At 41.7% G+C, this 14377-nt stretch overlaps 1 protein-coding gene across 1 annotated transcript in view; it reads right to left on the reverse strand.

Annotated features, from left to right (window-relative positions):
• LOC126474980 (zinc finger protein jing-like) overlaps positions 1 to 12673 on the reverse strand; it is a 663576-nt gene extending 650903 nt beyond the window's left edge. The window contains exon 1 of the mRNA XM_050102513.1: positions 12506 to 12673. Coding sequence (XP_049958470.1) covers positions 12506 to 12544 — 39 coding nt within the window. The 5' untranslated portion in view covers positions 12545 to 12673. The remainder of the gene's footprint in view (positions 1 to 12505) is intronic.
• Between the last annotated feature and the right edge of the window lie 1704 nt (positions 12674 to 14377).

Genomic DNA, 14377 nt, shown 5'->3' on the forward strand with positions numbered 1-14377 from the left:
CTGAAATTTACTTCAGAACTAGGTTTGTAACTTCACTCGACCTTCACAATACTACTACAATATGGCGGAATTAAAATTTGCGTCATGGTGTCGATTATCGATTCTGACTGCGTCGATCTTTGCAGTAATAATAGCTACGTACTCACTTGTTTACCACTAGAGCGACTTACATTTATTGTATTGCACTAGTGTTAAGGATATTGAAGAATTTTGACTTTTAACTTTCATAATTTCATTTAGAATAGTATTTGCATTTACTATATTTTTTATTTCCATTACTTACACTTTCATCACAATGTAACTTCGTAACGAACTAGAAAATTGGCAAACACTTGTGTTCATTGGAATGTTTTCTCATTTCTTTTCCATAAAGCATCAGGTTAATTGCCTATTTTATATATCAGTGATGTGACCGACAGTGGTGGCCCATCATACTGGTATTCAGGCAGCCCCGATGAATCTTTCCACCTTAGATGTAATGAAAGCGGTCACTTTGTTTCTCACTGACATTACCAAAATTTTCAAAGAAAACTCGACGTAACTGTTCAAAAAGTTAATCTTGAGGCCCATCAGTTTGCGTAACTTCTCTAACGTTTCCAGCATGTTGTGTACAACAGAAATATAATATACGTAGTTTTTGTTGCCTAAGACCTTACTTACTAGCCACCCTACCACTCTGTCATTTTGGATTAAATGTTAGAATCGAACCACGTTTTTAGAATGTCAAGGCCAACAAAAACACCTTTTCAGTTTCGCTCTGATGGGCAAGGAAACTCCTCGGAGAGATACTTGAATCAGTTTCTATATTCGGGTATGGCAATAAACTACTTCATTAGCAGTAACTTAATGTGTAGGGCTGGTACTAGAATTTCTTTCCCATAAACAAAGAAAATATAGAAAAGAAAGTTCAGTGGGAATGAAATAGTTGTTCCCAAAATGTCTGTGTTTTTCGATTACAACGCAGAAGTTCATCAAACTATAATTGACATAGCATATGAAACACAAATGAATTAAACCTCTAAAATACTTTTTTTTAAATTGAGTGTTTATTGTTAAAAGATGGTGGGTAATACGGTTTTTTGTATCATACTAGGTTTCAACACACTAAAAAACGACAAAAAAGCCACCTTCTTTTTAAAAAAGTTTATTCATCGTTGGCTGACGTTGAAATGTTTCACCGACGCACACCCGGGAAGGACATGCGTACGAGCTCACGTGGGGGGGGGGGGAGGGGGTTATATGTAAATTGTCCGAGGATCTTTAAGTGGCGTTTACCGACTTGCATTCCCACTTGCTATCTGCGGTCGCAGTTCCCTGATACTAGGTTTAGATGGGGCCAAAATCAGTTTTCCTAAACCGAATACCCCAACATCACTTCTGACTAGTAACGTATACACTCCCAAAATCGATTTTTGGAAATGCGAGTCTAGTTGTCAGATTTTTTCTTTCACAGTCGATTTTCGCTTCCCTGTAAACGCTCAGCTGATACGAATAGTTCGTAGTTGTTTTAACAAATGCCGACTAATCTGCACACGGCGATTTATTGTGCAACAAAGGAGAAGATGAAATACTGGACAGACCAACAATTTAATCACACCGTATATTTATGTGAAGAGAGGCGCCCAACGTGCTAACGAAATGGGAAACCGGAGAGGCTGATTTTCAGAGGTCAACTGTGTAAAACAATTTCCCGTAGGAAATAGGATACTGACCGGGATAGCAAAAATCCACTCACGGCTGCCATGTAAACACGACAGCCCAATATGGGTTCCCAAGTTCAGTTTTGGTCTTCTGGAAGTTGTGTCGCGTGTAAGCATAATGTATGAGTCAGGATTCCAACATCCTCTTACCCTTAGGCTTCTCGTTTCACAGTATTTTCAATCGGATAGTTCTCTGCCAAAGACTCCGAAACACACTCCTCTAGCCAATACGCGAAATTCGCAATTACCGCATCATTACGCTCTCTGTTATTTTACAGTACAATGACCAAACAGAACCCTTTGTTTTTTCAGTCCCAGAGGTATGAAGCCGGCACGCTCACTACGCTACCTCTCTCGGGAAAATTACAGTCGTTTCCCTCTGTCATCCTGTTGATAAATTAAAAGATATCTTCATGTAACGATGTTTAACAAGTGCAGACATGAACAAAAGCAATGCACTGACCAGTCACAAAAATTGACATGTATTAAGTGAAAAGGTGCTCCGACCAAATTCGCGGGCAGGGACACCCTGCCCTGACACAAAAAATATGCACTTCGTGAAAGAGACTGCTGCACCTCCAGTGGGTCATAAATTTGAAACTGATTCATATACACAGGGTAGCAGTCGTGAAATGTAGGAACGTAACACTCCAGCAACGCTAGTGCAGCCGTTGAAAGCCAATAAAACGATCACATCGCAGGCACAAAAACCGAAGGAGCGTCGGTTGCGCCTCGTGTAAGTGATGTCAAGACCAGAATACATCTGGTGTGTGTGTTCCAGGAGAGCTGTGGAACGCCTGGAGCAATTTCAGCCAGACCATACGAGAAACAAAAAACAAAAAAAAAAGAAACAAAAAAAAGAAACAAAAAAAAATTAGAACAGTGAGGGTGAGGCATTGTTCACCCCTGGGAGCGAAGATTACGGTTGTAAGTGGGTGAAACACAATAAACATGCACAACTCTGGAATACCTTGCATAATTTCCACAAAACTTAGTACACGCGGGAATTTGTGAACAAAAAGGTACTACAGGGTAAGACACTCCTGGCTCTAGTAACCTGGGAGCGAATGATGGGGGTAGGTTGGTGGTTTACAAAGGTTATTTCGTAGAAAGGCAAGTCTAGAACCAAACTTTACATACGTGTGGGTTAATTAGGGGCAAGGAGATGAGACTAGTGTGGATGGGGCATGTAGCCAGTCGAATGGATGGTAGGTGCGTCAACGAAGCTGTTTCCTGGATTCACTTACACTTGTCAACCAGGACTGAAGTGCTATCACGCAATGATACGAAACCATTCAGACGACTATTACCGCGTAACCGGAGCTATGGTATCTACTGAGTAGTTATAATTGAAGTGCAGCTACTCCCAGAGTTCCAGTCGGGGCTGTAACTCGTATGGCAGCGAAACTTTGTAGATACTGTAATGCGTTAATGCGGAACAGATTTACGCTGGAGGGGGAAAAAAAAAAAAAAAATTCTGCGCTCCAGGTGCAAATCTGGAGCTGTGAGCGCAAGAAATACGTATGAAAATGTTTCCATATGTAATGGATTAGGAACGGGATGTGGGCAGAAAAGATCAGACAGATGAGAAGGCGTAATGTTGATTTTATTATTACCCGCCGCTTACAATTTGTCCAGTCCGGAGACGTCGACGAGATGATGTACAGCACCGGCTTTGCACCTTGTAGCCAAAACTATACAATTTTTTTTTCCTGCGTAAATCGGTTCCACATTAACGCATTATCATATCTACCAAATTTCGCTGCTGTACTATAATTACACACCACACTCGACCTCTGTGGTCAGCTATACTTTAATTATAACCACCTGGTACATTCAACGGCCTGTTTTTACAGAATAGCATGCATCCTCGCCCATCAGAATTGCAACACACACACACACACACACACACACACACACACACACAAAAATAGAGAGAGAGAGAGAGAGAGAGAGAGAGAGAGAGAGAGAGAGAGAGAGTTAACAGTAAGTCAAATACGAACCTCTTGCTATCTTTCTGTAAATGCTCTACCTATGTTCTTTTCCGTGTTCGCAAAGTAAATTCAGTTTCTCGGGATCCGCCTTCTTCAAATATCACATTTTATTGTTTCACTCTAAGATGACTGAAGTACGAGGACACGGCAACATTCAGAAGCAGGCTCCCGTTTCTTCAGGTTTGCTTCGGGCTAAGACCATCGACATACACAAACCACAAGCCACCATACGGCTACGCATGGTGGAAGGTACCTTGTACCAATACTATTATAGACCCTTTGTTGTTCCACCCGCAGACGGAGCGAGGGAAAAGCGACTGTCGGTATGATTCCGTACGAGCCCTAATTTTTCTTATCTTATTTGTTTACGCGGTCTTAAAACGAAAGAATTAATCTGTAGTCATCCACAAATGCCTATTCTATATATTTTCTCAACAGTGTTTCGCGAAAACAACGCCATCGTTACTCCAAAGATACACACATTAGTTTACAGAACACTTCCATAATACTTAAGTGTTGATCGAACCTACCGGAAAAAATCTAGCAGCCCACTGCTAAACTGCATCGATGTCTTCTTGTAACGGATCTGGTGACGGTTCCAAATACTCAGTCAGTACTGGAGAGTGTGTCGCACAAGTGCTCGGTGCGACGGTAGCCACGTGTATCGATACGGACGGAACAATTGGCTATCACGCTGAAGCTCGGAACCTCTTGCGAAACCGGATGACCCTCGGAACAGGCCAAGGCCCTAAACCGAGCAGGCGGCTGCCACGACGTACATTTCTTTCCGATCCGAACCACACACGAGTTCTGCTTCGCTAGCGACGTACGGTATTTAGTATGAGGCACCGCATATTGTGCCGCACCGTGCGCGGTACGTCTACAGAGGTGATACACGATGGTCGTTCCGAAAGTAGTGCCACCTATTTTTATTTATGGAAACTACAGGAGATACATAAATCACAACAGCACATATAAATTGGGCAATATTTCAGCTAGAGACTGTCATTTTTCCACATAGTCACCACCATTCGTTATACACTTTTGCGAACCATGAACCAGAGCCTACACGTCGCGCTCGTAAAAATCGAAACCAGTTGAGGTTAACCACTTCCTTGCAGCTGTGACAACAGCATTTGAGTCTTCAAAATCTCTGGCACGTAGACTGTCTTTCAGAGGCCCAAAGAGATGGAAGTCTGTAGACGCATGTGGTGAAACAGTCCAGCCGAATTTCGCAATGAGTTCTTGGTCACAAAACTGGTGTGGGGCCTGGCGTTATAATTTTGCAGGTGGAAGTTGGTCTTCTTCTTGGCCTTACCTCGGAAATTCGGGTTTTCAGGTTAGTCCGTGTCATCTTGCGGCGTGCTGAATTGACAGTTTCTCCAGGATGTCCAAAAGAATCACACCCTGGCTATCCCAGAAGACTGTGCACGTCACTTTGCCTGCTTTTCCCTCGCTCCGTCAGCGGGTGGAACAACAAAGGGTCTATAACAGTATCGGTATGATTCCGTACGAGCCCTAATTTTTCTTATCTTGTTTACGTGGTCCTAAAACGACACGGCAACATTCAGAAGCAGGCTCCAGTTTCGTCGGGTTTGCTTCGGGCTAAGACCATCGACATACACAAACCACAAGCCACCATACGGCTGCGCGTGGTGGAAGGTACCTCGTATGATGCCTGCAGCACCTCTGTAGAAATGCGCGCACGCACGCACCTTCAGTAAACTGCGAGCATGTGATATCTCTGTCTCCTCCTCGGCTTCGAGATCCGAACGACAGCAGACAGCAACGCCCAGGCTGACGCCGTGTTCCTCACTTCCGGTAGGCGTTCGATAGTCCTGCAGAGTCGCCTTGCGGACAAAACGCTAGCGCAGAGAACAACGGAGCAATTCGTGACTGGACTGAAGTGTTCCTAAGAAACTGAATTCAGTATGTCACGGGAAGAGACCGTTAGACGAGAAGATTGTTTCGAGCGTATCTCGAGGTCACGTCATCAGAGGACCGTCGCTTTGACTACGAATATGAATATCCTGGTGGGAAGGTGAGGGGGGGCTGGGGCGAGGGTTGTAACAGCGGAAAATACCCGAGGCTCATGTATTACACTGTGGTATACAACGGACTCGCAATGCCAGAAAACCTTCAGACGAGGACTGTACTTGACCCTCAACATATATAACTGTAACCGTGCACATGAATAGACGGAGAAGACCGTTTCAGGTTTAACTGCACGATTGGTAATCAGTCACTCGGAACCGTCACTACCATGTAACAGCTTGTGGTATACGACCTGAACGACTGAAAGTTGAGTGGCCACAAGTGTAGGAAAGGCGCCTGAGTAAACTCAATGGAAGACGTAGTTTACAAACCCCCGTTCGACTGTTTCTAGAGTACAGCTCACCGATCTTGAATCATTACCAGACGAGGCTAATAATAGATACAGAAAAGTAACAGAGAAGAGCAGTCACAGGTTCAGATAGTAACAGCAAGAGCACTGAGGTGTTGCGCGTCACATCTCAAGAAGATTCAAGTAGCATATGACTTCTTCCCGTAGCATCTCACGAAATGAACATGACCATGGTGACAAAAATCAGAGAAACTGTAGCTTATCCACAGAAGCAAACAATCGAGATTTTTCCCCATTTTCCAATTTTTACTGGAGGGAGATAGAGAGAGGCACTTGGGAAGCCTAATGTCCTTTGGTATCTCAGTTTATGTTATGATGTTCTGCTTCTTTTTATATTGACCGGGTGTCTTATATTTAATTATTCCTGTGCCAGTCCTTTATCTGACTGGCATTTGCTCTAGTGTCGATGGTAACCACAGCAAAATAACGATGTTGACTTTTCTTTTTATCTTGCTTTGGCATTCGTTCTCTCTTTTCGTTTATTTCATTAATTAGGTGAAAGAATAGTTTTGTTGCTTGTCCGGTAATATTTATGCGCTCTCTGGCGTTATTTCGTGGACAGGTGTGTTTGTATTTGGGAAGCTGAATTCTGTCGGTTCTGTTTCTAGGAATTCTGGAGTGAATGTTTAGTAGGAGGTTTTCCTGTTTATTCCCACTTAGTCCGTGAGCTGTAAAAGGTGCTCTTTCGTGGAAGGGATCTCCGTGGAATGGAGGAACAAAATTACAGCGGTACCCGACGAAGCTTCTATCACACACTGTGAGGTGCTTTCTATGTTAGACAAAAACATGGAAGCGTCGCTATAAATGCGTACTGGAACATAAATGTAGATTCTAGCCAAGCACGCTGGGCATTTGGCGATGAACAGCGCCTGTGCAATGTCTTCAATACGTTGCAAGAGTCAGCCGTAGACACAACAGTGTTTTGTGTAGTTGTGAGGGCATAATGTCGGAGCTACGTAAATTCGAATGTGGGCAAATTGTTTGTGCTTGTTTGGTGGATGCTTCCGTATCAAGGCAACCATACAGCCGAGACACCGCATAGAACACTTATACCGATTACAGGGAAAGGGGGAAAACAGCATCCGCCAAGTAGTAACGTGGACGAAAAGTGCGTGCTGAGCAGCCGAGTCGGACGGTCTTTGAAGAGGACTGTGACGAAAAGTCACAACAGAACTGAGCGTCACACTTGCGAACTCTGTCAGCAGCCAAAGAACACCACGGGAGCTGCAGAAGTGATGCCAATGCCCGCAACAGGAAAATCTGGTGCCGAAGTAAATACTCTGGACTATGGAGCAATTGGAGAAAGTCATTTGGTCGAATGAGTCTTAGTTTCACACTGTTTACAACTTCTGGCCGAGTTAACAACCCAAGAGTGAAACATGGCGGGGTTTCGATGACGATTTGGGCAGATTTCGTGGGCCCGTAGGTACTCTGCAAGGCTGCAGTCCTGCCAAGGATTATGCGGTTGTTTTGACTGATTGGGTTCATCCCGTGGTACAATATTTGTTCCCCGATGGTGATGCTGTTTTCCAAGACGACAGGGCGCCTCTTCGCACAGCTCGCATCGTCTAGAACTGTTTTTGTGAGCACCAGGGTGATTGTCGTATCTCCCCTGGCTATCACACTCGACAGATCTCGGTATTATTGAGCCCCTTTGGAGAAGGGTGCGTAATCGCTATCCACCTCCATCATCGTCACCCGAATTTGACATTTTTCAGGAAGAAAGGCATAGGAGCCACTGAAAACCATACAAGACTGGTATTTATCCATTCCGAGTCGACTGGAAACTGTTCTCAATACCAACAATTTTCACATACCGTATTAGACATGATAATGTGTTGTGTTTCCATATTTTTGTCCACACCTTGTACATCTCTAGCTAGCGGAGTGCGACTGTCAGCTCTCTCTCTCTATCTATCTCATGTGTGTGTGTGTGTGTGTGTGTGTGTGTGTGTGTGTGTGTGTGTGTGTGTCACGTAAGCAAACGTACAGCAGAAAAAATGTTATCAATTCACATCATTCATCTCCCACAAAGCTTGATTGCCTAGCATACAAACCGTTGTAGTAGAAACGAGGAAACGAAAACAGCAAGTTTATTCCACAGGAAGAATGACCGCCAGTGTACATTCGTACTGTAAAGGAAACATAACTGCCATCTACTTTACGTACTAATTGTTTCAAAATTCTTTGTCGGAAAAGTGCTCACATTACAGGTGCGTGTACTGTGTTGAAGAAAGTGTTTCACATTTGCAAAAAAGGGGAAGAGTGGGACGACTTCGATACATCATTCCTCCAGTTATATAAAAGGACACAATTTACAAAAGGAACGATTTAAGGGCTGCGTTCGTGTCCTCGCTTGGCGAAGCTAAACTAAAAAGCACAAACGATCGAGGAGAGCGGTTAGTGAGTCAAGTAAGCTACATTCTGCAGCAAATGAGTTTTCTTAAGCCTGGAGAACGTTTGCGTATTCTAATTCCATAGTCAGTAACTTTGTGATATTCGGAGCTTTGGATAACCACACAGTGATTCTTATTCCCCGTAATGTAATTGTGTGGCCGGATAATACGTCAGGCGATATTTCTCCATTCCTGAAACATTAATTACAAACTGACACACTTACATTCACAATGAGACGTGTCCATCGTGAAGGAATACTTTTCGTTTTACAGAAGTTAGCTGCCGTTAAACATTACTGCGCGCTGCTCGAATGCGGACATCCGCGTGCTACAGGGATTAAACGCAATCAGAAACGCATTCAAAGAGTTTGTATGCTAAACTACTGCTTCTCAGTAGACTTATTCCTTAGTGACGCGGATTATAAATAACACAGACTTTATTTCAAAACAGTAGCACATTTCACAAAACCACAAATAGGAACACGATGATATACACGAAACCTTGTGAAGCACTTACTTTGATTAAAAAAGGCCACTACTAAGAAACATAAGTTTTGACTAACTTGCATGCAACTATAAAAATATCTAAGGTACAATTTAAGAGGAGCCTGCTTCTAGAAGAAAATTAACTGTTAGTGTATGTTATGCAGCTTTTACTTGATAGAAGTGAGACATGGACTTTTAATTCGGAAAAACTATTCAATAACTGAAGATAGCTGAGGAAGCACTGATGCGAATTACTGGAAGAGAAAGCAAAACTGGCGGAAGTAACCTGTTGGTGTGAAAAACATAATTAATACAGCATCGAAAATGCAATTAAATGGGCGAATGGATGATAGATGGACCAAAGAATTTTTGCTGGATTCCAAGATACAAGAAAAGACAGAAGGAAGCAAGGAACATTACAGTTTAACGTCCCGTCGACAGCGAAGTCATTAGACACAGCCCAAACTCGGATTGTATCAACGATGGGGAAGGAAATTGGTCGTGCCCTTTTCAAAGGAACCATCCCGGCATTTACTTGGAGCGATTTCTAGAAATCACGGAAAACCTACATTGGATGGCAGGACGAGGTTCGAGAAGACCAAGACGACGATTCAGTGAACGGTGGGTAGACGACACTCGATAACTAGCAACGTGGATGTGCTAACTTACAATAAAAAACCGTGATGTACGAATAAGTTAAGGGGAGCCGCTGTTCAGTAGTGGACATGGTAGAGAGAAGCCTTAAGAATCTTTCCCTTGTCTACCATCTCTCTTGTCCCGCATGTCGTCATTAAATCAAATTACTTGGGGGCTTTCTTCCGTTAGCTTTGGGCAATAACTTTTAAAATAGATGAAAGTCTTCTGCGCATGTAGGATACTAGTTAAATATGGTTGCTTATCTATTCTAGTAAAAATAAATATGCCACCACTTTTCTTGACAGACATGAAAAGATTTTTATAGGCATGCTGACATTTGGGGGCTTGTTCCCATGGACGTTTTGCACGATAACTTTGTGAAGCCGTGGTATGTGTACTAAAAACACACACACACACACACACACACACACACACACACACAGAGCGAGAGAGAGAGAGAGAGAGAGAGAGAGAGAGAGACGCGGATATCAAATTGAAGACTGTGTCCCTTCGTTTTCTGCAACTCTGTTATACATTTTGAAAAAGTGTATTATGAGGCAGGGTTACGGTAATCATAGTATAATGACAACTAAACTTCTTGCTTCCGCAATATTTACTAAGTCCATTAGCTTAATTTACACTGCTGACTACGTAGAGCTTGTGGGCTTCGCATGAACGGCAATCAACGAAAAACCTCGATTATCAAAATAATAACTTCTAAGGTCCAGTCATTTCATCGATCAAATAACCATGTCATTGTCTTTTAACTAATGAAATTAAATGGTACATACCAAAATTACGTCGTTTATTTTTCTTGAACACCACTGCTGCTGACATATGATTAACTACGGAAAAACTTGTAGCAGTGTTAGCACAATGTGAGATACACAAGAGGACATCAACAAAATCAACATAATTTATCGCTACACAGCTACAAAACAACTGTGAAACTCTACAGCAATCTTTCGGTAATGTCCGTTTCATACTGACGCTGTTCAAACACCTGAAATATAAATCAAAATAGGCAGCAACAGTTAAGCTCTTAGTAGCTCGCAAGCATTATATCTGACATTTTTGGGCAACTTCTGCGTATCAAATAACGATTACTATCTATCTTCCCACCCAACAATTATCTTCGTGCATAGCTAACAACAAATGCTTGTTGTTATTACACTTTCAATTTTACTTATTTCTTTTACTCTCCACGCAGCTGTTTTTTTTCCCAAAAGAAATAAACGTAAAATCACAGACGCTTTTGACAAACTGAAAATAGGTTTCTGAATTAACTCCAAATGATTCACAAAACAAACGTTCGATATCGACATGTGTTGCCACTTTTGGCTTATGGCAGCGAGATTCGGTTTTTAATGTGAAAAAGAGTTCCGAAACAGGATGTTGAGCGAGCTGATGAATGATGGAACTAAGCGTCAGAGGTAATAAATCAAAATACTAGATTAGGGAAGAAGTAATTACGACTGTAATGAAAATGAAATAGAGGTAGACGCGGTATGTCGCCAGACGAATGGAGGATAGATGGAAGAAGAAAATTATTTGCCCGATTCAAAAAGGTAAGATAAAAACGAGATTAAGTCCTGAACGAAGACGGGCAGATGAAATTAGATAACGTTTAGGAGCAACATTGGTTATAAGCACCTAAGGCCTTATTGCATGGAAATGTCTGGAGACGGTCTTTATCCAGCAGTGGTCGTCCGCAGCTGACAACGATCATACATTAGTACTCATACGTCGCTCTCGTTATTGGAATCACTCTGCTCAATACATGTACTCTCACAAATTTACATTGTAAATTTCTTTGCTCTTTAAACCGAGATATAGCAATTTTAAATGTACGAACTTAATGGGAATGCTGACATTGCCGCTACACTCAAATATTACTCTATGATTCGAAGAACGCCAGTTTTCAGTACGTGAAATTCCGTTCTAAAACTTAACTGCGCCAGAATTAAAATAAAATAATTTTTCCCTATTGTGATACGTGAGACGATAGGCAGACAAATATAGTATTAAAAAGTTTTGGTCGTGTACTAATAGGTAAAAAAAAAAAAAGCCAATTGCAGAAACGAATACAAACTCACATTGTTGCGATAATTCTTTTGCTATTAGAGTCTCAATAAAATATAAAAAAACATTTCGCAAAAAAATTCGGTATACAAAAAATGGAACAAGGGTCTTTTTAATCTCGCTAATTAACAAATATGATGCCGGGCAAATAAAAAAAATTACATCGTTGGATTGTTACTGCTTTAAAATATGCCGCTACAAACTGAATTAATTAACATTGGTTGTGTTGTTACTTTTTCGCTGCTTGTTTTAGTGAAGTACAAATTATTTTTTTTAAAAAAGGGTAGCTGCGAGGATTATGATATATGCGACATCCATATCAAATTACTATTGGCTACGGAAAACTATATCGCTCTCTCCACTACGAAGCAGCTTGTACCCATCGCGCAGCGTATGACCTGCATTACTGGCGAAAGAGAAAGTAGTGAAGTTGCAACGCAAGCCAAAGAAATGTTACGGCTGTTGTGACGAGGCAGGTGCCTGGCGCCAGTGCGTGCGCCCGTGAATTTGGGTGAAGGGCCCGCCTGCAGCAGAAGCATCGAACCCGGCAGCGGAGGCCACGGCGCTGCGCTGGCCGTGACATTCGGCAGCCGTTCAAATTAAAATGCTTTGCCACAGCGCCTTGAGGACACGTACTGGTGTCTTCTGACTTAACATCGCCCTAGAACTCACCTGATCGCTGCCTGAGTACATGAACTGCCGCCACAGATGTCAAATAACACCGTGCTGCCTTTGTATTCGTTTCTGTCGTATAAAATCGACGCATTCCTCGCCTACTTGCCGCTACAGCAAAGAGAAAAAACTCACCTGTCCGAGCTCTCGGAGCTGTCGTAGCGATCTGCACATCTCTTCTTCCTACAGTTGTCCCCCTCATTTGGACATAGGCTTGGAAATTCCACATGTTCTGAGTTGGCACCACAAAGCATTTTCGTAGCGTGCACACCCAAGCTCAGCACGCCATTCACTCGATAATTTGAACACAATTCTCCATTGTCGTCGCGAATATAGAATGACGGTTTAACACTGGTTACGTTTTTAGCCTTCATACAGTCTTTATGAGCTATTTTGAGAATATCTACTGTGTCTTTCGCTTTGATATCATTCTCTCGTCTCGCCGTCCCCTGAACACACAGCCCGTCTGCCATCTTGTTTGGTACGCACAGCAACACTGACGTGACGTCACAGACGCGGCGGAGTGGGGAGGCCAGCCCTCCACGTGACGTCACAAGTATTCGACGCTAGCCCCTCCTTTCTCTAACTCTCACTGTTCATTGGCCAGCCGTCAATTACATAATTTTCTAGCAGGAGTAATGACTTTGTGTGGAGATATTAAATATGGATGTTTGACCCATTGACCTCGAGCGACGATGTTAAGATGCAGAAAAATCAATCGCTCAAGCAACTGAAAGCTCTCCCTACCTAACTGTATATGTAAGTCGCATAATTACATATTTTCGACATTATCACTACAAATACAGAGGCGTACAAACGCTGAAGCCCCGACAACAAAATTTACTGTCATTTACTTGCTTGCATCGTTATCGAGCCTTTTTTTAAAAATATATATCTTGTTAGTAATCAGTTATCAAGGTGACGCTAACCCACATTTTTCATCTCGCGTCCTTACGTATCATTACTGCCGTAAACACTTTTTATGTGTTTTGACGGTAGTTTGTAATTATGATTGTGAGATAATGTTTAGAAATGTTCAGAGAGAACTTATGCACTATCCCGAGTATGTGGCAGGGTTTTATTACTCAGAATACACATAAAATGACGTGACACTACTCTGTATATAGAACAGATGCAAATTGTGCAGGTTTCGTTCTTTAGGCACACATATCCAATTTTCACTTTTCCACAAACAAAAATAAATAAATAAAATAAATACCGGTAATGTAAATAAATAGCGAAAATTTTAACTTCTTTATCAAGCGCATACTGGCTGTCAAAAGAAACAATTGACAAACGCGGTTATAAGGCAAAATAAGAACACCTTTTTTTTTCATCCTTTGCTGTTTGTTAATAGTTGTTGATTGTGGTTGGCTTTTAAAATGATAGAAAAACATGACATTCATTACTACACATGAGGTATAATAATGTTCGTCTTCCATACTTAGTGCACCAGATATTGAATACATGTAAACAAAAAGTATTGTAATGAAGGACTTCGCTTCCATGTATTGAAAATTTAACCTGTATGTGTAACTTACTTGTGAAATATGCACCAGTAAGACAAAATGGGTTTCATGAGTTTAACATATAACTCTCAGTCAGCAACTAGTAAATAAAAAAAAATGCAGATGTATTATGAATAAGTCAGTCTCCATTTACACTCAACTGTACAAAGGTGAAAGTTGAAAAAATTAGATTGAGAGTTTGGCAATAAACAATGTCAAACTGAATTAGTTTTTCTAGGAATATCTACCATGATAATTACTGCAATACAACACGAAATTACCATACTGATTTTGAAGTAATTTCATATAAAAATAAGCTTAATAAATACAGCAACAATTTCTTCATTGTTAATCAAAACTTCTTTAACTGTCAAAACTTACCTCAAACATGTTCACCACAAGAAATCACTTGTCAAAATTGGCCATACTGATTATGAGCTATACAAAACTTAACAATATGGGAACGCATATTCTGTCAGTCAATATGTAGGGGGAAAAA

Source organism: Schistocerca serialis, chromosome 4, assembly GCF_023864345.2.
Source record: "Schistocerca serialis cubense isolate TAMUIC-IGC-003099 chromosome 4, iqSchSeri2.2, whole genome shotgun sequence".
In the NCBI taxonomy this organism is placed as follows: Eukaryota; Metazoa; Arthropoda; class Insecta; order Orthoptera; family Acrididae; genus Schistocerca; species Schistocerca serialis.